Below are 24672 nucleotides of genomic sequence, written 5' to 3'. Positions count from 1 at the left end.
TACCATGTCTCATGTTATTTGTATTTTTTTTTATATTAAACTTTTCTGCATTCTTATTTTCCCTTGTTTTCCCTGATGGGGAATGTCACATTTATCCTTGTGTTTTCTATAAACATAGGTGTAGTGTTATTTGTTCATTTGGCAAATACTTAAGAGCCTTTGTTTCAGACCCAGGGATAAAAAGGCAGACCATACCCTCAGGAAGGTCACAGACATGAAAATGAATAGACATAATATGCCACAAATTCAAAACAATCCTTGATATTCTCTGATCCTGCAATTAGTCCTGCCAAAACCAACTAACCCACCATTAATAACTTTTTTTTAAAGTTTCTAAAACTACAATATACTTCAAGAAGTAGGATTTTGATTCCTTGAGTAGTAATAGCAACTGCTATTACTTAAATTCAAGATTAAAAACAGTTACGAGTATAAAGGTAAACTGTTTAAGCTCAGCGTTTTACCTGTGGCATAAGCAATCTGATCTTTGGCTTGGTCTCTCTCTTTCTTCATTTTTTCCAAGTCTACTTCAAGAGCTTGTTTGTCTTGCTTCAGTCTTTTGATGTCTTCCAATAAACAGTTTTTTTCTTTCTTGATATTCATAGAATTACAAAAGCAAATTATTTCTGGATGCAAAAAGTTGTGGCATAGGCTCTGTTTCACCCCACCTATCATAAATACTCATACATATTTTTTATAAATACATATATACAATAAATATCCTATTAGTTTCAGGTATGCATCATGGTGATTTGTTATTTTTATACATTATGAAATAATCCCCACAATAAGTCGAGGATCTGTCCTAAGTTATGATGTGTCATCACACAAAATTATTACAATATTATTGGCTATATCCCCTATGCTGTATATTATATCCATGTGTCTTATTTTATAACTAGTAGTTTATACCTCTTAATCCCCTTTACCTATTTCACCTGCCCTCCAATCTCCCCACCACTGCTTCTGGTAACCAACAGTTTGTTCCCTGTACCTATGAGTCTCGTTTATGTCACATATAAATGAAATCATATGGTATTTGTTTTCTTCTTATTTCACTTAGCACAACACCCTCTAGATCCACCCATGCTGTCACAAATGACAAGATCCCATCCTTTTTTATGGCTGAGTAATGTCCAGTGTATTTATCTATCACTGGATGCTTACATTGCTTCCATATCTTGGGTATTTTATGCTGGAAGGAACATAGGGGTGATTATCTCTTCAGATTGATATTTCTGTCTTCTTTGGATTAATACCCAGAAGTGGAATTACTGTATCATACAGTTCTATTTTTGATTTTTTGAGAATCCTTCATTCTGTTTTCTATATTGGCTGCACCAATTTACATTCCCACCAACAGTATATGAGGGTTCCCTTTTCTCCACTACCCCACCAACACTTGTTATTTTTTGTCTTTTTGACAATAGTGAACCTGACAGGTGTGAGGTGATATCTCATTGTGGTTTTGACTTGCATTTCCCTGATGATTAGAGATGTTCAGCATACTTTCATGTGTCTGCTGGTCATTTCTGTATCTTTGAAAAAAATGTCTACTCAAGTCCTCTGGCTGTTATTAATCATGTTGTGTTTTTGATATTAATTTGTATAAATCCTTCATACATTTTGGATATTAATATCTTATCAGATATATCACTTACGAGTATCTTCTTCCATTCTGTAGACTGCCTTTTCATTTTGTTTATGGCTTCCTTCACTGTGCAAAAGCTTTTTAGTTTGATATATTCCCATTTGTTTTAGATTTTGTTGGCTTTGCCTGAGGCGACTGGTTTGAAAAAAAAGCTAAGATCAATGTCCAAGAGCTTATTGTCTATGGTTTCTTTCGGGACTTTTATGGTCTCAGGTCCTATATTCAAGTCTTTACTCCATTTTGAATTTATTTTTATATATGGTATAAGACAATAGTCCACTTTCATTCTTTGGTATGTATCTGTCCAGTTTTCCCAATACTATTTATTGAACAGATTATCCTTTCTCTATTTTACATTCTTGCCTCCTCTGTCTTGGATTGACCACATATGTGTGGATACTTTCATGAACTCTCTATTCAAGAGAGGAATTGTTTTAAAGAGATGGTGAGTTTTCTCCTCTGTCTGAAATTCTCTGGTGGCTCCCATTCCTCTCAGGATAAATCCAAAATCCTTACCATGATGTTCAGTGTCATGTAACCCAGCCCTGCCCATGCCTCTGAGCATATCTACTATAAATCTTCCTCTTCCCACTCCAGTCCAGCATCAGAGACTTCTAGCTGTTATTTGAACATAACCAGCACACTCTCACTCCAAGGTGTTTGCACTTACTGTTTCCTCTGCCTTTAGTGCTCTGCTCCCAGATAGCCAGGTGGCTCACTCTTTTACTTCATCAGGATTTCTGCCCAAATGAAACCCCAGGAGGATCTTTCCTGATTACTTTTTCTAAAACAAAAACTTTCATCCTAACCCCCGAGTATGTTGCTTTATTTTCTTGTCACAGAACTCATCACTACCACCTGACATACGTTTACTTGAAAGCAGAGATTTTACTCATTTTTGCATGAAAAAGCACATAAAAAAATGCTTGGCACATAAAAAAGGTTGACTGAATGCTAAATATGCCTTACATTCAACACTACTCTCAATAGCCCCCATTCATCTCGACACAATCATACTTAATCCTTCAAAGCACAGTTCAAAGGAGGCTATTCCTGATAATCCCTTCCTCTGTGCTCCCATAAACTTGTGTTGTACCTCTAGTATAGTATTTATTACTGTGTCATATGATATTGATTTGTGTACATACCTCTTCTTGTTATTAGGCTGAGAACTCTATGGAGACTAAGACTGACTTACTACTAATACCTGTATACTTTACGGCACTAACCACACAGCTGGTACTCCATAAATGTTTATTGGACTGAACTCATAACTGCTAAAAAAAAAAAAAAGTTCTTGGAGTCACAGAAGTACACTTGGTGTAATTAAGTTTCAAAATAAAACAAATTCTGTATCTCCCTATTTTATAATCCCAAATGCAGTCTTGTGAAGAAAATAAATCCATTCATTAAAGCACTGTATAATCCTGGTTTCTAACTGCATCACAGATTTAATGGCATAATTTCATTGTTCAATCTTCTTTGTGATCCTCTGTAGATGTCTTTTCAGGAGAGCACTGAGTTTCAAGTATTTGAATGCTCAGGCATCTTTCTGCAACTACCTTCTGTTTAATTAGTTCAATCATTTAGAAATGCTCTCCAGTGGAGTGTACTAAATGGACTTACAGAGTTTTAGCATTCAAAGGAACTTTAAACATCTTGAGTTCAGTTAAACATTTGACACTTAAACAAATGATACTTCATGCTTGCATCCTTCCAGGGACTGACACTTCTCACCCTGAAGAAGGCCAGTAATGTCCCAGGTCAACCCTGTGGGCACAGGATGTGTGGCTGGCAAGTACTTTAATTCTCTTGTAAATTACAATGCAGACATTCAGAGAGGGTCTTTGCCTGCCTCTCTGGCCTTGTCCTTACTCACCCACTTCTGTCTCAGAGGTCTCTGACTCTGGAAAATAACAAGCCCCTTCCTGATGCAAGGTTTATGCTTTTCTCCTGGTTGAGAGGCTCCATCTTTGTCCAGTGGCTGCTGCTTCTCTTTAGCTCTCAACTCTGACAAAACTTTTTCAGAGTGTCTCCTAGAGCACTATTGACTGGTGCCTTACTCTCTGCCCCACGCACCCTTATTCTCTATTTTAATATTCTTCAAAGCACAAATTTCTATGTATATTGCTTCATTTGTTACCTTACTGTCTGTCTTCCCTGCTGGAATACATGTCCTAGTGAGCAAGGTTTGTGCCTGTCTTGTTTACCTATTGTATTTACAATGCCAGAATGCGTGCCTGGCATGTGGCAGGTGCTTCATAAAGGACGACTCAGTGAGTAAGTTGTGGTCAGCTTCATTCTTCTTCCTACCTTGGGATACTAAAAAGAAAGAGCTCAGAACCTCTGCTTTTACTATGCTTCTATCTATGCTTTATAGAGAACCAACTCAATAATTGCTATTAATTTTTAAGGTACGAATTATACTTTACACAAGTATACTCAATGTGAATATTATAGATTTATCCCAGTATGAAATTTTGCTCTAAAACCATCTAAACCCAGAATACCATAGCAAATGAAAATAAAAGGTATATTTACATTCAATCTTACAATATTTTCAGAAATAAAAAAATCCTCAAAGTTTTTACTATTATCTTAAACTAACACTCTTTTTTTTGTTGTTAATTTCTTTTTAGGTTTTTCCTGCCTTTGGTAGTTTCACCATCAGGGGCCTAGATGGTGATTTTTACTTTATCCTGAGCAGGAATCACTGGGTTTCCTAAATTTGAGAATTCATCTTTTTTTTATTATTTCTGGGAAATTCTCAGCCATAATATATTTAAATATATTTTAGCATTTCATATATCTGATAGTCTCCATTTTTAGTCTATTTATATGTTTATCCAATAATTCTATTGAGGTTCAAAAACTGTTTATTAAATCATTGTGCGATTGTGGATAGTTTCTCCATGTTTTCGTAATTTTGCATTGTGAGCATATCATCAGCAGGTTTTTATCTGTAGAAATACCGTGTAAGCTGGGTTAAGGTTGTACACTTCTAAGAGATTTCTGCATTTGTTTCTTCCAGACACACTGGAGGTTCTCACTGACTCAGGACCACATTATATGGTTTGGTTTTGTTTTTTTTCAGTCTGAGCATTACTAACCCTTGCAGGTAGTGTCAATTCAAATACTATAACACAAATGAAGGTAGACGGATGACATTATATTGACCAATCAAGTTAAGACAGAAACTTCTTACAAGAAAAGCTTCTTGACATCTTAGCCCCTTGTGAAGGTGCGTGGATTTTTTTCCTAGTCCACTGTTATACTGAAGGACATGGCTCTTTGAAATCTGAGTGTCCTGTCTCCACTTTGCTGTTAAAGCTCAAGCCCATGGCTACTGAACTACTGGTCTAGCAGCTTACTGACCAGTTTGTATCCCTTCTCATTTCTGGCCCCTAGAGAATTCTTACTTTCTTGAGAGCTGTTACATTATGCATTTATAAGATGTTTATTATATTTTATCCAGCATTTTCTGATGTTTTTAGTGGCAGTTTTAGTTTCCTATCTTCAGAAAAATATTTTCAAAACAGCACTTTTAAAAAGTTGCTAATAACAGTTTAAATAAAGCTAATGTTAGGCTTGAAACCTTACCACATTTTTCCAAGCCTTCATAAAACACAGCAATAATAATTTCTCTTTTACCTTGCTAATTTTTGAGGCCTACTGACAAGGGAGTTAGGGGGAGTCCAATCATTCATTCCTTCTTCTAACCTATCTGCCTAACTATCTACCTATCTAATCATGCTATACATGCATACATGTGCCTGAAGAAAGTACCCTAATGGATTCATATTTGCAGCTGCATTTTATATACTTCAAAAACCTGTTAAACATCAGTTATTAACCTAGGGTATGTGTAGATTTCTATATAACAAAACTTTATATAGTTTCTTGTTAAAAAGTGGTACATAATTGGAATTTTTCTAATTCACATAATCATTCATACAGATTTAGTTTCATAATACAGTTCTCAATGGGAGGGAGTGGGGAGAATTAACTGCCCTTCCACAGGGTACAAGTTTGGAAATGTGGCAGTGCTTTTGATTCTTATAATCACTGGTGGGTGCTATGAGTATGTATTTTCTGGGGACAGGGATGATAAAAATCATGCAACACATGGAATTGTTCTGCTTAAAACAGAATTAACCTGACCAAAATTCCCAAACGTCTCCCATTAATAAATACTGCTTTAGAAAATTGTAAGCCACCATATGGCTAACAGACACATGAAAAGATGCTCAACACTGCTCATCATCAGGGAAATACAAATCAAAACTACACTGAGATACCACCTCACACCAGTCAGAGTGACTAAAATTAACAACTCAGGAAACAACAGACGTTGACGAGGATGCAGAGAAAGGGGAACTATTTTGCACTGCTAGTGGGAATGCAAACTGGTGCAGCCACTCTGGAAAACAGTGTGGAGGTTCCTCAAAAAATTAAAAATAGAATTACCCTACGATCCAGAAATAGCACTACTAGAAATTTATCCAAAGGATAGAGGAGTGCTGATTCATAGGGGCACACTGTACCCCAATGTTTATAGCAGTATTATCAACAATAGCCAAATTATGGAAAGAGCCCAAATGAATGGATATAGAAGCTGTGGTATATATATATATATATATACATACATACATACATACACACACACACAATGAAATACTACTTTGGCAATAAAAAAGAATGAAATCTTGCCATTTGCTACAACGTGGATGGAACTGGAGGGTATTATGCTACATGAAATAAGTCAATCAGAGAAAGACAGATATCATAGGTTTTTACTCATAAGTGTAAGTTGAGAAACTTAACAGAAGACCATGGGGTAATGGAAAGAAAAAAAAATATATAGTTACAAACAGAGAGGGAGGCAAACCATAAGAGACTCTTAAATATAGACAAAAAACTGAGGGTAGAAGGGAGTTTGGGGGCGGGGGGGTAAGATGCAGGGAAAATGGGTGATGGGCATTGAAGAGAGCACTTGTTGGGATGAACGCTGGGTGTTATATGTAAGTGATGAATTACAGAAATCTAATCCCGAAGCCGTGAGTACACCGTATACACTGTATATTAGCTAACTTGACAATAAATTATATATAAAAAATAAAATAAAACCTAAAAAAAGAAAATTGTAAGCTATATCCTTTATAATACAATTAAATAAAAATAAGAAAAAACGTTACAAAGCAGCTGTTTCATTTTGCATCTGCATTAGGTACCTGAGATGCAAACATTTGTAGATAGTCTCAGCCTTCCATAAATGCACAGTCCATTGAAGAAGGGTAAAAAGCCAACTAACATTTTAAGGTGAATAATCATCTTTAAATTATTTTCCTATTTTAGCTGTACATTTCCAATAAGGAATTTGTTTGTTTGAAATAAAGTGTACATGCCCTAAGTAAGGTTATGCCTCCAATACGGCTCCATGTGATGAATGCTAGATGAGAAGCTGGGTTATAAAGAGGATGCTATCTAAAACCAGTATTGTGTCATTTTTTTCTATATGAAGGTCACATGTATAATAAATGCTAATTTTAGGTATGCCTTAATTTTTAAATGGCATGAAATTTATAAATAAATTTTATCTATTCATAAATTTAAAAAACAGACTTTTTTAACATATGGAAATTTTTATAATAATCTAGTAGGTAAAATCCTTATGAAATTTACCTGTGCCATCCGTAGCTCTGCTAACAGATCTGTAAAATTCTGGGTTTTGGTGGGTTCTGAATCTTCAACTATTTCAGATAGGAAACGACTTTTGTGCATCTGTTCTCTGATTTAGTTTGAAAATAAAAAAAAATGTTTTTTAACAAAGTACTCCTTTCAATGAAAAATATACAATTCTTAAAATTTAAAAAAACCTGATGGACACTGGAACTATCTGAGCCACTGAAGAGAAAAAGTTTATTTACTCTAAAGTTTAAAGTATTAAAATGCTAATATACTTTGAGATGTCTGTTTAAAAGAATTGAAACCCCAACACCTTGCTTTATTTATAAAATAAAAAATATTTTCTCCTAATTCTCAGAGGAAAAAGCCCTATGTCCCAGAAAGATGTGCTGCATTTTTCCTCTGGTAATGTGCCCTCCTTGTCACATCATTCTAGACTCCTTTCTAAGAAGCACAAATCATACACATGGAGACTGACAAAACCAAATAGTCTATTATCTAAAGTTAGAATAAATTTTTGTTTTTCCAGAAATATTATACAAGGAATTTAGGAATCTATATAAGATCATGTAATCCTAATGCAGTGAAGACACCATGTATTTCATTGTGAAAATTCATTTAAAATTTCAATTTGGGATCGGGGAATAGATCTCTTTTAAAAGCCAGGCAGTAGAAGAAGTGGCGTTTTAAAATACTTTTACTGAAGCATTTGGAAAGGAATCAGATATAATGCTTTCATATATCAGAACTGTGCATTTTATCACACCTGGCTTCGGGTCATACATTCATGGCCTAAGAAGTTTTTTCTAATAGCAGTCCTTTCTGAGTAATTAAGTATTTATATGAAGTGACACAAAACCATTAGTCATTTCCTAAAAGAAGACAGTACCCTAATTTGCCCATGTTTGTGAGTTCAGCTTTTTCACTTAATATGTTAAAGCTGAATGTAGTAATATCCAAAAGATCTTATAGTCTGAAATATGATTCTTAGTAGGTGCTGGTGCTCCATCAGCCTGCCATGTTGAATGTTGGTTAATAACTCACTAGTTCTCCTTCTCAATAGCAGCCTCTGCCCGCTGGCCTGGAGGATATCCCCTACCCTCTTCCCGGAGCATACCTCCTCCAGTGACGACTAATTTGGGGGTATGAAAGCCTGCTCCTCTTGCCTCAAGTGGGGACAACTCTTGTGGTACAATCTGTTCTCCTGAGCTTTCTGGGGAGAAGAGAATGAAGCCAGTCTCTGGCTAAGACCACATTCTTACTTACCTTCCCTCCCCTCATCCTCCCATCTTGCTTCTCTTGTTCCCCTTCTCCTGACAGTTATCCTCCAGGAAATCACCTCCATAAGGATCCCTACCTCAGGCTCTACTTCTATAGGACCTAACCTAAAGCATTAAGTGACATTGTATCATATTTTGTGTATTATTTATTACATGGTTCTTTAGGAGATGGTTAAGCACCTCAGGCTTAATGACTGATCAAGATGAATACTATATACTCAATTTCCTAAAATTGATATAAAACTCAAATATGAGTATGCTGAAAATACTAAACTTTGTACTTTGGAAAAATACATTGAATATTAAACCTATAAAAGTTATGAACTATAAATCAATGTAAAATTTTTTTCAGTTCTAAGTAAAAATAAAATGTATTATTAATATAACAATAAAATGCTTAGAAATAGCCTAAGTATATTTGATTTTAAGAATTCAGAAAAGGGGCGCCTGGGTGGCGCAGTCGGTTAAGCGTCCGACTTCAGCCAGGTCACGATCTCGCGGTCCGTGAGTTCGAGCCCCGCGTCAGGCTCTGGGCTGATGGCTCAGAGCCTGGAGCCTGCTTCCGATTCTGTGTCTCCCTCTCTCTCTGACCCTCCCCCGTTCATGCTCTGTCTCTCTCTCTGTCCCAAAAATAAATAAATAAATAAATAAAAAACCAAACGTTGAAAAAAAAAAAAAAAGAATTCAGAAAAGACTCACTTTAAGGAGGCTAACTCGCTGAATAAACTCTGGTTTTCCTTGAACATTCGCTCCTCATTTTTCTTATTTTGTTCTTGCAGATCTTTCACTTGACTATATAATCGTTCATTTTCCTTTTCATAAACAGAAAATTACATTTTAGTTAAAAGTCATCGGTACTTATACAGCAAATATATATGCTCACAACAGATACATCCTTTAAGCATTCTTAAAGTCTTTTAAATTTTTTCAGTTTTTGAGTAAGCAAAATCTTTTATTAAACTCTTTATCTCAGAAGAAAACCTGTTAATCTGAAAACAATTCTTTCCAAAATGCTTACTTGAAAAAAAGAAAAAAAAAGATGCAAAAACTCTCAAAGCAAGAGATCCTAAAGTCAGTGTAAGGCACTGTATTTCACAGAAGTGGGGGAGTGGCTGTAGGAATAACTACATCCCAACTGTGAGAAACAGGGTCAGAAAGGCCCACTGGGACTGTTTGCATTCTCTTTTTTCTGTTTCTAACCTGGCTCCCTGCAGTGAAGTAATTGGATATAGTTAGCTATGACAGGCTTCCATGTTTGTTTTTGGAACTTTCTGTGAGCAGGAAGTTAGACACCAGGTGTTTCCAAAAGTGTAAGGACAAGGCTGAGCAGAGACTAGGTCTGTGAAATCCTCCTTAAAAATGTGTGCTCTACACAGCAAGATCAGAATGGCAGGCGAAGGATTTAGAAGGTTCTAACTCTAGGGCAGTGTGTCCTCTGAAACCAGTATTCATTTATAGGAAAAGTTGTGACAATGCTTTCTCTGGATGTCCTCTGATGACAATACTTGTTATTGACAGGCTTGATGCTTAAAGGTCAAAAGAGAAAAAGGTAATGAAAGAGAAAGAGAAGGGGAGGAAAGTAAGGGGAAAAGGAGGAAACTAAGATGAAGTTTTATGCTGCAGATCACTAAACCTGTCCTGGCTGACTGGCTTAGTCAACATCACCAAGATTCAATCACATATGGCAAGTATCTGCCCTCTGTAGGACACACAGATTTTCTCTCATTTAATTCAAATTTTTTCATTCTTGGCACACTGGCAATTAATTTCAGATTTGTATTTTTGAATAGAATACCAAAACTAGTCAATACCATCCAGTGAAAAGCATTACACAAAACTAAAGAAAAACAGGGCAGTTTCTAAGGAATATGGCTATTAAAAATAGTAACAGGTGACATTCACTAACTGGCTAGTATGCGCCAGGTACTAACAGGTTGGTTTACACTTTCTTATTTTAATTTCACAACCATCCTATGAGGCAGCTACCATTATTACCATCTCATTTCAAGGATGAGGAAACCGGCTTAGAGAGGTGAAGTGATTTGCCCAAGGCAGCACAGCAGGTGGTGGGGCAAAGACTAACACAGGATTCTTTGAATCCAGAACCCATGCTCTTAACCACTTTAATTATACCCATTAAAAATGTTCAGACTAGTCAAATTATTACTTCCTCATATTTGCCAGAATTCCTATTACCTGTTACATGAGCACATTTTTTAATATGCCTTATTTTTACAATTAAAGGATCTCAAGAACAAATTCACAAAGTGCTGAAGAATCACCATACTTGTTGATATCCTTGAAGAAGTGTCTCTTGTTCTTGTATTTCTTTTTGAATTTGCTTCAATTTTTCTTCAGTGACAGGATCAGCTGTTTCTCCAAAATGTAACCATCTTTGCTTTTTGTTTGTTTCTTCAAAGCTACTCAACTTTGAGAAAACAGACGTTTTATTTAAGTAAGGAAATGATGAAATGAGAAATAAGGAAGAATAACAGAAAACTCAAGGTGCATATTATATAAAACTGTCCCATAACCACAATGGAATAACACTAACTACAGTTGAATCATTAGTGATGTTTTATGCTGATGGTTCTGGTGATGAAAGTAACTCAGGAATGCTACAGTGTCATTCTCTGAATCTAGGCCCTTCCATAGCAGTTCTTTCTGAAACCATCTTCTTTGAAGATCAGAGTGAACTAAGGGATTTGTTCTCAGAAAGGACTGCTAACAGAAGAAAATTATCAAAATGGGCCAATTTAAATTTTGATTTTTTTTTCCCCATTGGGTTTGATTTAGGCTCTGCTGTGAGGAGGCAGTCTTCGGAACCCTGTTCATATTTTACACAGCAAATACAGCAAGTCAAACAGCCACAGGAACAAAGGATGACAATGCATTTTGCAGGGAGTAAAAGTTTTTTTTTTTTTTTTTTTTTTTTTTTTTTAATAAATGAAAGGAGAAATAGGACAATGTGTCTAGTACCTTGGCTTGAAGAATATAATTATCTTGATTTAGTCTGAAGAGTTCCTTTTCCTGTTGTCTCCTTAGTTCTTCCATCTTATTTTCCAGCTCTCTCTCTTTTTCTGAGAATGTAACTTTAATTTGCTCAATTAGGGCTTGTGCACCCCTCCATTTTTCCTCTGCTTCCTGAACTCTTTTAAACATAAGTAACTCTGTCTCCTTGTTCCCACCACAGTATCCTGAAGAATCCTTTTAAGGAGAAGCATCACTTCATTATAGTATATTTACATAGTAGATTTGAACATAGGTGGTTGGGAAAAAAACCCACAATGAATAAAAATGACATGGTTAACAATGTTCTACTATATAAGGAAATCAATAAATGTTCAGTAAGATTAGAACATCACACTTGATGCAAAAGAAATTTCACATATTACTTATACTTGAGTTTTAATATTACAGAACAGAAAAAAATTATGAATGTGATTTTGAAATTCAATACCTACATTCTGAAACTGAACACAGTAATCGGTTTCTGTAGAATCTTCAGCCTTCTTAGGGGTGGCCAGGCAATTTTCAATTTTGGGAGCTGGTTTACCCAGAGCTGCAGGCTTGATGACTTTTGTTTCAGATAAGATTTCTGAATATTGTAAACAATAGACAAAAGCACCACAAATGCAAACAAAGTTGAATGTTTATTCAGCAATTATGTAACAACAAATACTAATACAATGGGAACACTAACATAAATGAGGATCTCAAAATAGGCTGAGGTATAACACTAGAACACAGCTGTTTCACTACGTACTCACGGATGCCCATAATCAACATTTCACTCAATTTGACAGAGAAGGCTAACTGACCCAAGATTCACGTCAAATGATAAATGGAGCTAAAAAATGTGAGAAGAATGTGGACAGGGATAATTTCAGGCCTTACTAATTTTAAATAAACTATCCTTTCAAATATTCACAGCAATAATAATATCTAAATGACGAATCAAAGAGCAGCTAATAACGTTATAAAGCATTTTAGTTCAGATTAAGTGTGCTCTCAAAGCACACTTTTCATAAATAGTGTGTATCAAGATATAGGATCAATGGAATAATATAAATTGCATGGCAACTTTATAACAGCTAGTCTAAATTTGATTAAAAAATAAAATTATTATACTGCTATAAAACCCTGATAATATATATTACATTAGAAAAAAATGTGATAAATGTATATTCTAGTCAAATTTTCAGCTATTTTAAGGTACTTCATAAATCCCCAAACAGTATGAATAATTCTAAGGCCAATAAGTTATTCAATTAATAATAATAAAAAAACATTTATGACAAATACCTGGAAGAGATCTTGAGGCCCATATTCAAATACTACAGGTTCTGAGCTCAAGAGTCAGTAAACATTTATTTATCTGCCTTAGAGGTAAATGAAGAATTTGAAATTTATATTTTTAAATATAATTTCTTCAAGGTGCTAACTTTTTAAGTGTAAAGTTTACATTTTCATTAAAAGCGAAATACATGGTTATTGAAGATTTGGAAAATATAGAAGAGTCAAAAGAAGAAACAAGTCACCAATAGCACCTCACCCAAAGATTTCTTTCTCATCTTTCTTCCAGGCATGCAGAGGTTTTCCTTACAGAGCACTAGTCATATTTAATTGGACTCTCTGATGTAAAAGGTTTTTTTGGAGAAATTTCCTGAAGTGTTCCCAAAGAAACTGAGTCATTATGAAAGCTGGCATTCATCTTTCCAGGTCACTGGAGGTCCGTTAACGTGGCCAATGAATGGGGAGTGATCTGCTAGGACTGTCATTCTCCCTAGGAAGTGGCAGCTAAGAGTGGCAGGTGGTTCTTAGTCAAGTTGTAGTCAGCCAGTGCTTTTATACCAGAATTCTCTCTTCCTGAGTTCTTAATTATGATTTCTCTAAGTAATTATTTTCAGTAATGGTACACAGACAGTATATTTTTTCTTCACATATGAGAGAAAATCTGCCTGGATATAAAATTCAAATGTGAAAACGCTGCAGAATTTGGACTTTATGAACCTTTCTTGAAAAAAACAATGGATTAAGAAAATTTAGTCAAATAAGAAACCAATCATCATAATTCCAGAACGAAGAAGCTATGGCTAAAGGGCCTATGAAAAGCATTCCATCTCTTTAATAACCAGAACCAAGATCTAAATTCCAAAGCTGAGGGGGTTGCAGGAGAGACTAAATACATTTTGGACAAGTAAAAATGAAATCAACAAAAATGAGTAAAAGGCATGTGAGTGGGAGATGTAAGAGTTTTACTATCTTATATTTCATAGAAGGGGAAACTGATAATGCATAAAATTGAAAATGTAGTTAAAAACAGCATGATTTTGGCAACATTTGAGTAGTTTTCAAAATTTATTTTCTTAAAGGGATCTTTTGAGATCTATTTCCTAGGATGAAGTTTAATTTTCTTCTTACAGATTTAAGAAAAACTAAATTTAATATTTTATTTAAAAAGAACTTATAAAGAGTGATCCTGTTCTTATAAAATGTTTTGTCCATTTAGCTATGTCTGCCTCTCTCCTTCCATCCACCCATCTACGCTTCCTTCTATCTGTATGAGGACATACACATGAGAAGCATGAAATGATGCTAACCCAGTGTGACACTAGTTGTTTCTTGCTAAGCAATTGCTTTACTTTTATGTATTTTTGAATTTAAAAAATGAGCAACTATTCCTTTTGTAATAAGAAACTTATTAGTCTAAAAATAAAAACATAGATTAACAGCCAAAGAAAATTAATTTAAAATAAAAAGGATAACAACCACATAGCAGGCACTGCATTATAATTGCCAATCTCCTCTTCCTCCCTATTAATTAGAAACTTCCTTATTAATTTTGCCCAAGCAGCAATGTAGCCAGTTGAAAATACTCATCTCCCTGGACTCCAAGTAACTGGGGGTGACCACAAGATCAAAATTCAGGCTAATAAGATGAAACCAAAAGTTCCTTACCTGGGGCTTTCAGAAAAGACACTATTTTCCTGATTAAGAAGCTGATTTAACTGGCATGAACCTTTTACCTTTCACCTTTCCTCCTGACAGGGCATGGAGGCTGAATAGCCATCTTATGACAATGAAGACAAAAGTCACACATAAAGGATTCTGCAGCAGGAAAGAAAAGGGATCTGTTCCTTGCACAGTGGCACTAGCTCTGAACGGCCTATCCCTGACTTCATTTTACGTGAAAAAGAGAAATTCTGAGTAAGCCCCAGCAGCTGGCTTATTTTTCATCTTAACCAATATTGATTCTAAGCTCAGTTAGAAAATGCACTTTCTGTACACTAATATCTATCTCGGAGTCTGCTTGTTGGAAAGCCCAACCTGTGACAAGTAACAACCATCCAAAAGAATTAAAATTCTTCTGAATAAAAGTAAAATTTCTCTGAGGGAATTTTACAAGAAAAAGAGATAAAAAAGATATTACACTTAATGGTCTAATGAAAAACAGTTTAAAAATGGACAGTCATGGTTTATCATTGTACTCTAATATAAATTTTAGTGTTTTACTTCTATTTTGATAGTCACAAAGACTATAAAATTTTAAAACAGGAAAAAATACTCATAAAAATATTGTTGTCTTCATCTATCAACTTCTAAAGCATGCCCCTCATTTCTTTTCCATCAACTGTGACATTACTTCTGTCTTCATTCTTAGTAATTTTTTTTAATTTTTTTTAAACTTTTTATTTTTTTTTATTTCTATATTTTAGAGACAGACAGAGTCCTAGTAAGGGATGCGCAGAGAGAGAGGGAGACACAGAATCCTCAGCAGGCTTCAGGCTCCGAGCTGTCAGCACAGAGCCCAACACGGGGCTCAAACTCACAAACCGTGAGATCATGACCTGAGCTGAAGTCGGACGCTCAACCAACTGAGCCACCCAGGCACCCCCATTCTTAGTAATTTCAATACACTCATAGGTGATCCTTTCAAACCCTGGCTTTTGGGTCATTATACTCCACTTCTCCACCTCAGCTATTTGCTTCCATTGGTACAGTCTAGACCTTTTCTATTACCAGTAACATAATCACTCCTGATCTCAGTCTTAGGCATTTACTCTCTATCACTCCTATCTTCCACTTCATGCCCTCTGGTACCTGGATTCCAACAATCCCTTGACCAATTACTAGATTCCATGACAGCTCTACTCAAGGACTCACAGTCAGTTGATCCTACCTGTTTCATACTGTACTACACCCCTCGATTTCCTTTCTTCCTTCCTTACTCAACCTGAATTCCACATACACCATTAAGCTCCCTTCTTACTCCTCTCTCCATACACTGCACTCATTTGGCAGAAACCACTCTTCTTGATAAATCCAACTATACAACTATCCAACACCTGTAGTCACGCAGCAAAATGTGGACACGCACACTCACACACACAAACATGCTGCCTGATTCAACTTAAATGCATAATCACTAACTACAAGAGAACTCTGCTGCTGGCACTCTAGTCCTTCAGGATGGCTATTTCCCATCTTCTCTTCTCTCCTCCAACACTCCTACCCCATCCTCAATGCCAGCTAATGATATTATGTTTTATTTCTTAGAGAAAATGGAAGCAATCAGAAGAAATCATCCATATTCTTTCACCATTTCTACCTACCCACCAGTATCTGTACCTACATTTCTCTCTTCCCATCTGTTTCCACAGATAAACTGTCCATGCCTCTATCTAGAGCCAACCCTTCCACTGAACAGTAGATTTGCTTATAGCTCCTCTACTCAAGGACATTATTGTAGCAATTCTTCCCCTCTACCATAAATTACTCAATCTTTCCAAAAAGCATAAACGTACTATTAGACATGCTATTATTTCAGCCACTTAAAAAAAAAGCAAAACAAAAAGCTTTTCTTGACTCCACCTCCCATGCCAGCTACACGCTGTGCTCCAGGGTGGTCTATAAATTAAGTATCCAATTCCATTTCTCCTAATCCCTCCTATTCTCATTCAACTTGCATTTTACAGCCACATATCCATGGAAACTGTCCAGTTTACTGATGACCTCCTCCTTGCTAAACCCAAGGGTCGGTGCCCAGTTTCTACTTTCCTTTATCTCTCAGCAGCAACTGATAGAGAAATAAATTCTCCTTTCTTCAGTTAGCTTTCAGGATCCCACATATTCAGGTTTCCTCCAATCTCACTCTATTCTCTTTGTAGGTTACTCCTTAGGCCTTGGTTTGCTTTTTTCTCTAGCTATGCTCACTCTCTTGATAATCTTTGTCAGTCTCATGTTTTAAAAACTACCTATATTAGTTTTAATAATAACTCCCAAGTCATATCTGCTGTCCACACCTCCCTCTTATAGTCTAGACTTTTCAATCTAATTGGCTCCTTGTTGTCTCCACTTGCATATAGAACGATCATTTCAAAATTATCACCTCATCAACTATACTCTTGATCTTCCTTCCACCCCCAAATCTACTCTACCAAAGCCTTCTCCATCCCAGCTGGACAGTGACTCTATTTTTCCAGCTACTCAAGCCAAAAATTTTGGCATCATTCAGAAATCCTCTTTCACAACCCCAAACCAATCTTTTAGATTTTTGGTTCTATCTTCTTTTTTTTTTTTTTTTTACTTTTTTTTAATGTTTATTTATTTTTGAGAGACAGAACATGAGCGGAGGAGGAGAAGAGAGAGAGGGAGACACAGAATCTGAAGCAGACTCCAGGCTCTGAGCTGTCAGCACAGAGCTCGATGTGGGGCTCGAACCCATGAGCCATGAGATCATGACCTGAGCTGAAGTCAGACGCTTAACCGACTAAGCCACCCAGGTGGCCCTTTGGTTCTACCTTCTAAATATATCCTTATTCAAAGGTGGCCCTTTGGTTCTACCTTCTAAATATATCCTTATTCAACCACTTCTCATTACCTCCACTGCCACCACTCTGGTTTGAGCCCCATCACTTCTAGCCTAGATTCCTAAAATCACCATCTCACTGGTTTCTGTCCTTCTTCCCATGCCCCGTATGCTATGTGAATGTATTTATATGTATATGATCTTTAACACAACTACCAGAGAAATCTGTCTAAAGAGGTCAGATGAGGTTACTCCCATGTCAAAGCTTTTCAGTGGCTCACCTGTTTACTCAGCGTAAAATCTAAGTCTTTAAAATGCCCTAGAAAAACTGATACATTCCAGCACTTTTGATTCTCTGATCTCATCTCCTACTACCCTCTTTACTCACTCTGCCCTCATGATACAAGCTTCTATGCTGTTCCTTAAACATGCCAGATACTCTTTTCTACTTTAAGACTTCTGCATGGTTATTTCACCTTTCTGGAATATGATTCCCCAGGTATCCACATGGCCAATACTCTTATCTCCTACAAGTCTTTGTTCAGTGGCTCCTTCTCAATGAGGCCTACTCTATCCTATTTAAAGCTGTGACCTGCTGCACTCCACCACTGACACTTCCTCTACTTTTTACTTTTCCTTAGCATGTAACATCATTTACTTATTTATTATGCTTACTGTTAAATGTCTCTCCTTATCAGATGAAAGTTCCACAAAGATGGGGGAGGGGAAGTGAGGTAGCCCCTCACTGAGGTAGCCCAAGGGCCTAATAGTGCCTGGGCCAAAGCAGGTGCTCCAAAAACATTTGTTAAATGAATGAATCTGGATAAAATAAACTTCAAAAATGTTGGGGATTAATTTATCTAAAATAAATATAATAGAATAAATAATACTAAAAACAAAATTAGCATGAATACTCCTAAACATCAATGAAAAATTTTTATTCTTCTCTCGATCATACTAAAATTTGAAAAATGTCCCAAGTGTTTATTTTTTTAATATTAAGCACTAGTTCCAATGAATGGTTAATTAGTGACAAGTAGATGACAACGTCACAAGTTGGTGTTCCACAGGAAAATAAGAGAATACAAAAGACCTTGTAGGGAAAGGAACTGGAGGTCCACAGGTTAAGAACAGGAGGAAAGGATGCTTGCATTAATCCTACAGAATCATATTCCTGTCTGTCCAGAATAACTACTTCCTGCTGCTGTTTTCTCCTTTACTCTCACATAAATCAGCCCAGGCCTTCTTTTCCATCTGAGATGCACAGGCTGCTGCAGCAAATACATACAAAGGCATACAAATACAAAGGCAGGAGAGAGTCTATTTAATGCCTCAAGAATTTAAAACACAGTCAAAGTGGTCCTGGAATTAATAGTCTTAGGGAAAAGCAAGGAAAGACATTTTAAGCTAGAAATGAATTTTCCAGTGAGGACAATTCTCCTCATGACAACTATCACCATATAACAATGATGAAACTGGTCACCTATTACATTTAATCATAAAGGAAAGGATGAAATGCTTCTGGCTCCATTGCTCCCCCTTCCTCACTGGAGTTTTTTTTCTTTCTTTATTTTTTTAATGTTTATTTATTTTTGAGAGAGACAGAATGCGAGTGGGTTGGGGCAGAGAGAGAGGGAGACACAGAATCCAAAGCAGGCTCCAGGCTCTGAGCTGTCAGCACAGAGCCTGATGTGGGGCTCGAACTCACTAGCTGTGAGATCATGACCTGGGCCAAAGTCAGATGCTCAATCGACTGAGCTACCCAGGTGCCCCCCTCAGTGGAGTTTAAAGGCAGCAGAAATGTTGGTTTGATATGAACATTTCTGTTTCTTTTAATAGCTGCATAGACTTCTAAATTGAAAATTACCCTTTCCTACTGTCAATGTAAATGAACTGCATTAGGAAATAACTAACAGAGGCACTGCAATATATAAAAATACGCATTATGTGATATATAAAACATCCTGCCTATCTCAGCCTATATGAAACTAATATCCAAATAATCTCTACATCAACCTTCATTTGTAGCTTGCCATTTGCATTCTGAATTTGTAGGTCTTCTCTGGTAAACAACGGATATTCCAAAGTCAACCAGATGAGGTTAAGTTTGACTCTCCTATCGTCTATTCATTTCCCATACTTCACAAGTGTCATTCTGGAAAGCCAAAATCTAATGAATCTTTCAGAATGGAATATACTATCTGAATATTAACTTTTTTTATAAGAAGAAAAGCTCACAGAAGGAGAGAAATAAATAGGAAACGTAGAGAACAAGGACCATAAAATAATACACTATATGCACAGAACTATAATATGAAAAGAGCATATGATTACCTTTTTTCCTAGCTTGATTTGAAGTAGGAATGGATCTCACAGTTTTACTTTTCATAATGTCCTTTGAAGTTTTCTTTTCAAGAGTAGAAAAAGACTTGAATGGTGAACTGGGTTTGCCATAGCCTGAGCTCCTAACTGATGCATATAATCCACTCTGGGGTTTTCTTTTAAGTACGGGAGGTGCACTTCTGGCCTTCTTGTGTGGTTCATGTTTACCAGTTACAGCCCCTTCTTCGCCAGAACTGAGTTGAGATCTAAAAGTCTGCACGCAAGTAGAAACTCTTTAGGATATATAAATTAACTTCAACTACAGCTGTGAATGGAGATTTAACAGATGGCAAACCATAGTGATTACTAGATAATAGTTTGTAGAAGACAAACCACTACATATTAGAATTCTCAAAGTCTCACTCATCAGAATTTTAATATTTTGAAGCACATCTTCAAAGTCAGGAGTAAAACAAAGCAAAAGAATAAAACAAAATAAACTTGCCAGAAAGCAAGACGTGTAATTACTAGAATTAAGATGGAGGAAAGCAGAGAGGAATATATTTTGAAATAACATAAAATTTTATCTTTTTTCCCTAGAATTCTCAAGATAAAAATTTATTAATACCCTGCCTTATTCCACAAAAAACTTCAGATGGTTTATGGTAAACATATAACTCAAAACCATAAAACTAAAATACCAAGATCAAAGAAACTATAAATCAGAATAGATCAAGAACAGAAGAAAATGGAGCAGTAAAATATAACTTTCTCAACAGCTGCTGATAGCATTTTTGTAAATGACAACTTATCTACTTTTGCAAAATACACACTACTGGATAGATTAAATAAAAAGCATTAGAATGATGAATAAACTTTATTTTCTTATGCTACTCAAATTCTAGACTATGCTTACTAAAAACAAAGGAAGAATGTAAATAATGGCTTCCAAAAGAAAGTGAATGCTAGATAGTGGTATTTTACAATTTGGGGATTATAGGATGTTGTAATAAATACTGCTCACAAATATCCAGGATCTATGTGGAGATTAGTATGTAATCAGTCCCACCAGCTTAAGAAGTACCTACTTATCAATAGTATTTACATAACTTCATTTCTCAATATGTCTAATCAACTTAGATTATAAACACTTACTTTATTTACTTTGTCATCCGGAGGCAATAATGGAGGACCAACAGATATTTTTTTCCTCAAAATATCAAGGTACATTTTATCTATATGTTCTTCCGTAGCATTTACTCCTAGACAGCTATTTTCTCTATCTTTATTTGTTGTCTTTTGTAAAACCACATTCTCTTCATTTTTGTCAAAAAGTTGGTTTACATTTTGTGATTCTTGAGATATAATATTTGGGTTCCTCTTAAGGGGTATAGGGCTAACAAATTCAGTTTCCTTACTATCAGCCAGTTTCTTATAGCTATAAAACAAAACAGAGCATGAACCTTAGGTGACTCCTCAAATACCAGTTTTATACAGACACACACACACACACACACATATACATATACACACACTATATATATCACATATACACACACACAAAATATAAGATTTATATTTTAATATGTATAATGTTATTTATACATAATATTAAATACATTTGATATTTATAACTATTCAAATTATGTCCTGAATGTTAAATACATTATTTGTAATTCTGGCTGACAGAGTATGCTCACATAGTGTCATATAACTGTTTTAAATTTCAGATAATGTAATTTTAATGCAGTATAAAATAAAGAATTACATGGATAACTCTGAGACCTACTTCAAAGGAAAGCCAAACAAAACAAGACTGAGATGGTTTTAGTGTAAGAAAAAATAAAAAATGAATCTCTAAATGACCTTTGTGTAATATATCATTTATCCATAATACCTTATAAAGTCAACATGCATTTGAGGCAGGAAAAAGATTTTACACATTTTTACAAGAAACTAAAGAAGTAATCATAATTTATGTCAGTGAGAAATAGAATATAAATATTAAAAAGCATAAATCTCATCACAGTATAGGAAAAATTTTTAAGTAAAACATGAAAATCACTAGTATTTAGAGAAAAATCATTTCTGTGGTTTAAAATAATTAAATACAATGCAACATTTCAGACCATTCAATTTTTAAAATAGAGAAAATATCCCTTAAGGACATTTTCTAAATGTGGTTAAATATCAGTATATTATAGGGGCTCCAAAAATAGGGATATTGTTATTTTCAAACTACATAATCATGGTCTATTAGGTCATTTAATTTTATAATTTATAAGATAATGTCATTTATAAAATAAAGTTTAAGAGGCTACTATTTTCATATGAGATAGACTGGTTTCTCAGTAATTGTGAGAATTTTCTAAAGTAGTTGGAATCATTAGAAAATATAATAGTTCTTTCCTTCTTCATGGTAGCAGAATCTGGCTAGAAGTTATCAAAACTGTTTCCTGTTCTTCCTGCATACTAACTAAATTATGTTTCCTTGCCATCCTGCATCTAGCTGGGGCCGCTTACTAGTTCTTGCCTTTAGAACATGAGTGCTATGGTGACAAGAACCTAAGATATGTGTCATTGGCTTAGTGGCTGGGTTTGGGGTGGCAAGGAAACTTATGCTAAAAGCTGGAGAAGTGGCAACCCATGTTTTACATTGACAAAACATTTGCCAAACTGTTACCTACAATAGTTTCTAAGGCAGATCACATAGCTACTGAGTCTGGGATACTAAGAAAAATAGCAGGAGAATTTCTAAGCGCTAGCTACTGTTGGCTACGTTTGACTAGACATTATAAGAAAGACATGAGCTCAGATTTAAAAAGGGCCAGTTTGTAAGAAAAAATAAAAGGGAACAGAGAGAGTCGAGAAATTAAGGGCCTCATAGATTCACTTTGTAAAGAGCATAGACTCAAAAGAGTAAGATTTGGCATTGAAAAATGCAGGATTTCATGAGACTTCTCAGTTGAAAAGAGTTACTCAGTCCTTTGACAAAGATCATATTAAAGGGGTCATCTTCACTTAACGTTATTGTTCCCAATAATATCCAAACAGCTGTGACTGAATTGACAGGAAAAAAAGGGGGGCAAAAAAAGCAAAGACTTAAAGCAGATTTAAAGCCTCTGTCTAGAAAATTAAGTGTAGTTACTGGCACAAGGGACTGACTGGAACAAAATAAATCAGAAGCTCTACTAAATTTATTTTTTAAGACTTTTTTTTAATGTTTATTTTTGAGAGAGAGAGAGAGAGAGAGAGAGAGAGCGAGCAGGGAAGGGGTACAGAGAGGGAGGCAGAATCTGAAGTAGGCTCCAGGTTCTAAGCTGTCAGCACAGAGCCCGATTCGGGGCTCTAACTCAAACTGTGAGATCATGACCTGAGCTAAAGTCAGACACTTAACCGACTGAGCCACCCAGGTGCCCCACCCCTCACCACCCACTAAACTTTTTGAACAAACTATAATAATAAAGAAACTACAACCATACATTAAAAAAAAAAAAAAAAAGCCAGAGATTTGTTTGGGAGACCTAAAACCACCTGGTAGTAGGAGGTGGACTAAAAAAGGAATGCATCCTCCAAGATGGGCACAGCCTCCCTGCAAAACCGACTTCAGTTGTGGCCAAGGGTGTAAATATCCTTACAAGGCGTTTCCAGTGGACTTCAAGGTTGCATTACTGATTGCTGTATTTTCCTCATATATTTCCCTTCTGAATGGGAGTATTTGTTGCAGATTCGCCATCATATATTGGATCAAGTACAGAACTTGTGCTTTTAATTCACAGATTAGTAGACACTGAAGAGCTGCATTCAAACCTGATGGAGAAGACTATGCTCCACCTGAAAATCCTGGCCTTTAAGATGGACAGGGTCCTGTATGAGACTTTGGGCTATTTGCTTTGGGGAGGGGATAGTGGGTCTTTGTATGAAGGTGAGTAAAATGGATATTTGGCTATTAAAAGGGCAGATTCTGGTAGAGACTAATTAGATGCCTATTAAACTAATTTACTTCTCTTTCTGAGCACACAAGCAGATCATATTTCCCAGCCCTCTTGGACCCAATTTGCTAGATGTGCTGGTTCTTACCAGTAGAATATGAAGTGATGTAATATTTCTCTGTTGAGGCAGCTAAAAAGAATTGTGCTAAATTATCTTTTTTCTTTATCAACTGGTTGAATGAGGCCATGACAACCTTAAAACCATGTGTTTTAAGTAGCCTGGGTCCCTAAATGACTATGTGGAGTACAGTCCTACTCCAACCCCACTGACACACATGGGATTATGACACGAGCAAGAAATACATTTTTTATGATGTTTAGCTACTAAAATTTTAAGGACTTATTTGCTATATCAGCTGAGATTATTTACAGTTTACTAAAGAGGTTTCAGATATGTGTACTAGTTTATACCGCTGACATTTTGGTAATTATTGTTATGGCTTTAATGTAAGTATACTTGTTTTTAGCTTTTAAACAAAAATGAAAAAAATTATATTTAGAATTTACAGTAGTAAAATGATTCCACCTATGCCAGCAAACACACAAGATGTGTAAAAAAATCTCTTCATTAACACCAACACAGTCCCAAACAGCAGTAAGGGAGAATAGTCTGCCCTTTAAAAAAATACTATCTAGTGCTGCAGATCAGTGGGAGAATACTAAGCATTCAAGTAGATGGGTTTTAGTGTAAGCTTCATTGTGTCACTTTCTCTCAACTAGCACAAACGCAGAAATAGGATGAGAAATCACTACAAGTGGATTTACATGGTGAGGATGTAGTACAAGGAAGGGCTCAAACTGTGTCTGCTGAAAACACAAATGAACAAATAAATACAGGAATGGATGACAGGCTTTTCACAGAAATATTTCATGGAGATCAGAGATCTGACAATGTAAGTTGTTAAAACACACAAATATTTCTTGTGTTTC

The 24672-nt window shown here is 35.7% G+C and overlaps 1 protein-coding gene across 1 annotated transcript in view; it reads right to left on the bottom strand.

Moving 5' to 3' along the window:
* CEP162 (centrosomal protein 162) overlaps positions 1-24672 on the bottom strand; it is a 124267-nt gene that overhangs the window by 47408 nt on the left and 52187 nt on the right. The window contains exons 12-19 of the mRNA XM_047102435.1: positions 20906-21188; positions 19763-20024; positions 12081-12214; positions 11596-11823; positions 10904-11044; positions 9316-9428; positions 7334-7439; positions 465-591 (exon numbers count right to left, since the gene is read on the bottom strand). Of these exons, the coding sequence (XP_046958391.1) occupies positions 465-591; positions 7334-7439; positions 9316-9428; positions 10904-11044; positions 11596-11823; positions 12081-12214; positions 19763-20024; positions 20906-21188 (1394 nt within the window). The remainder of the gene's footprint in view (positions 1-464; positions 592-7333; positions 7440-9315; positions 9429-10903; positions 11045-11595; positions 11824-12080; positions 12215-19762; positions 20025-20905; positions 21189-24672) is intronic.

The sequence above is a fragment of the Lynx rufus genome, unplaced genomic scaffold, assembly GCF_022079265.1.
Source record: "Lynx rufus isolate CCGP_SWC_20201006 ecotype Redwood Valley unplaced genomic scaffold, mLynRuf1.p SCAF_6, whole genome shotgun sequence".
Lineage (NCBI taxonomy): Eukaryota > Metazoa > Chordata > Mammalia > Carnivora > Felidae > Lynx > Lynx rufus.
Note: the sequence above shows the minus strand (reverse complement) of the source record. Positions and strands in the feature narration are given on the sequence as shown.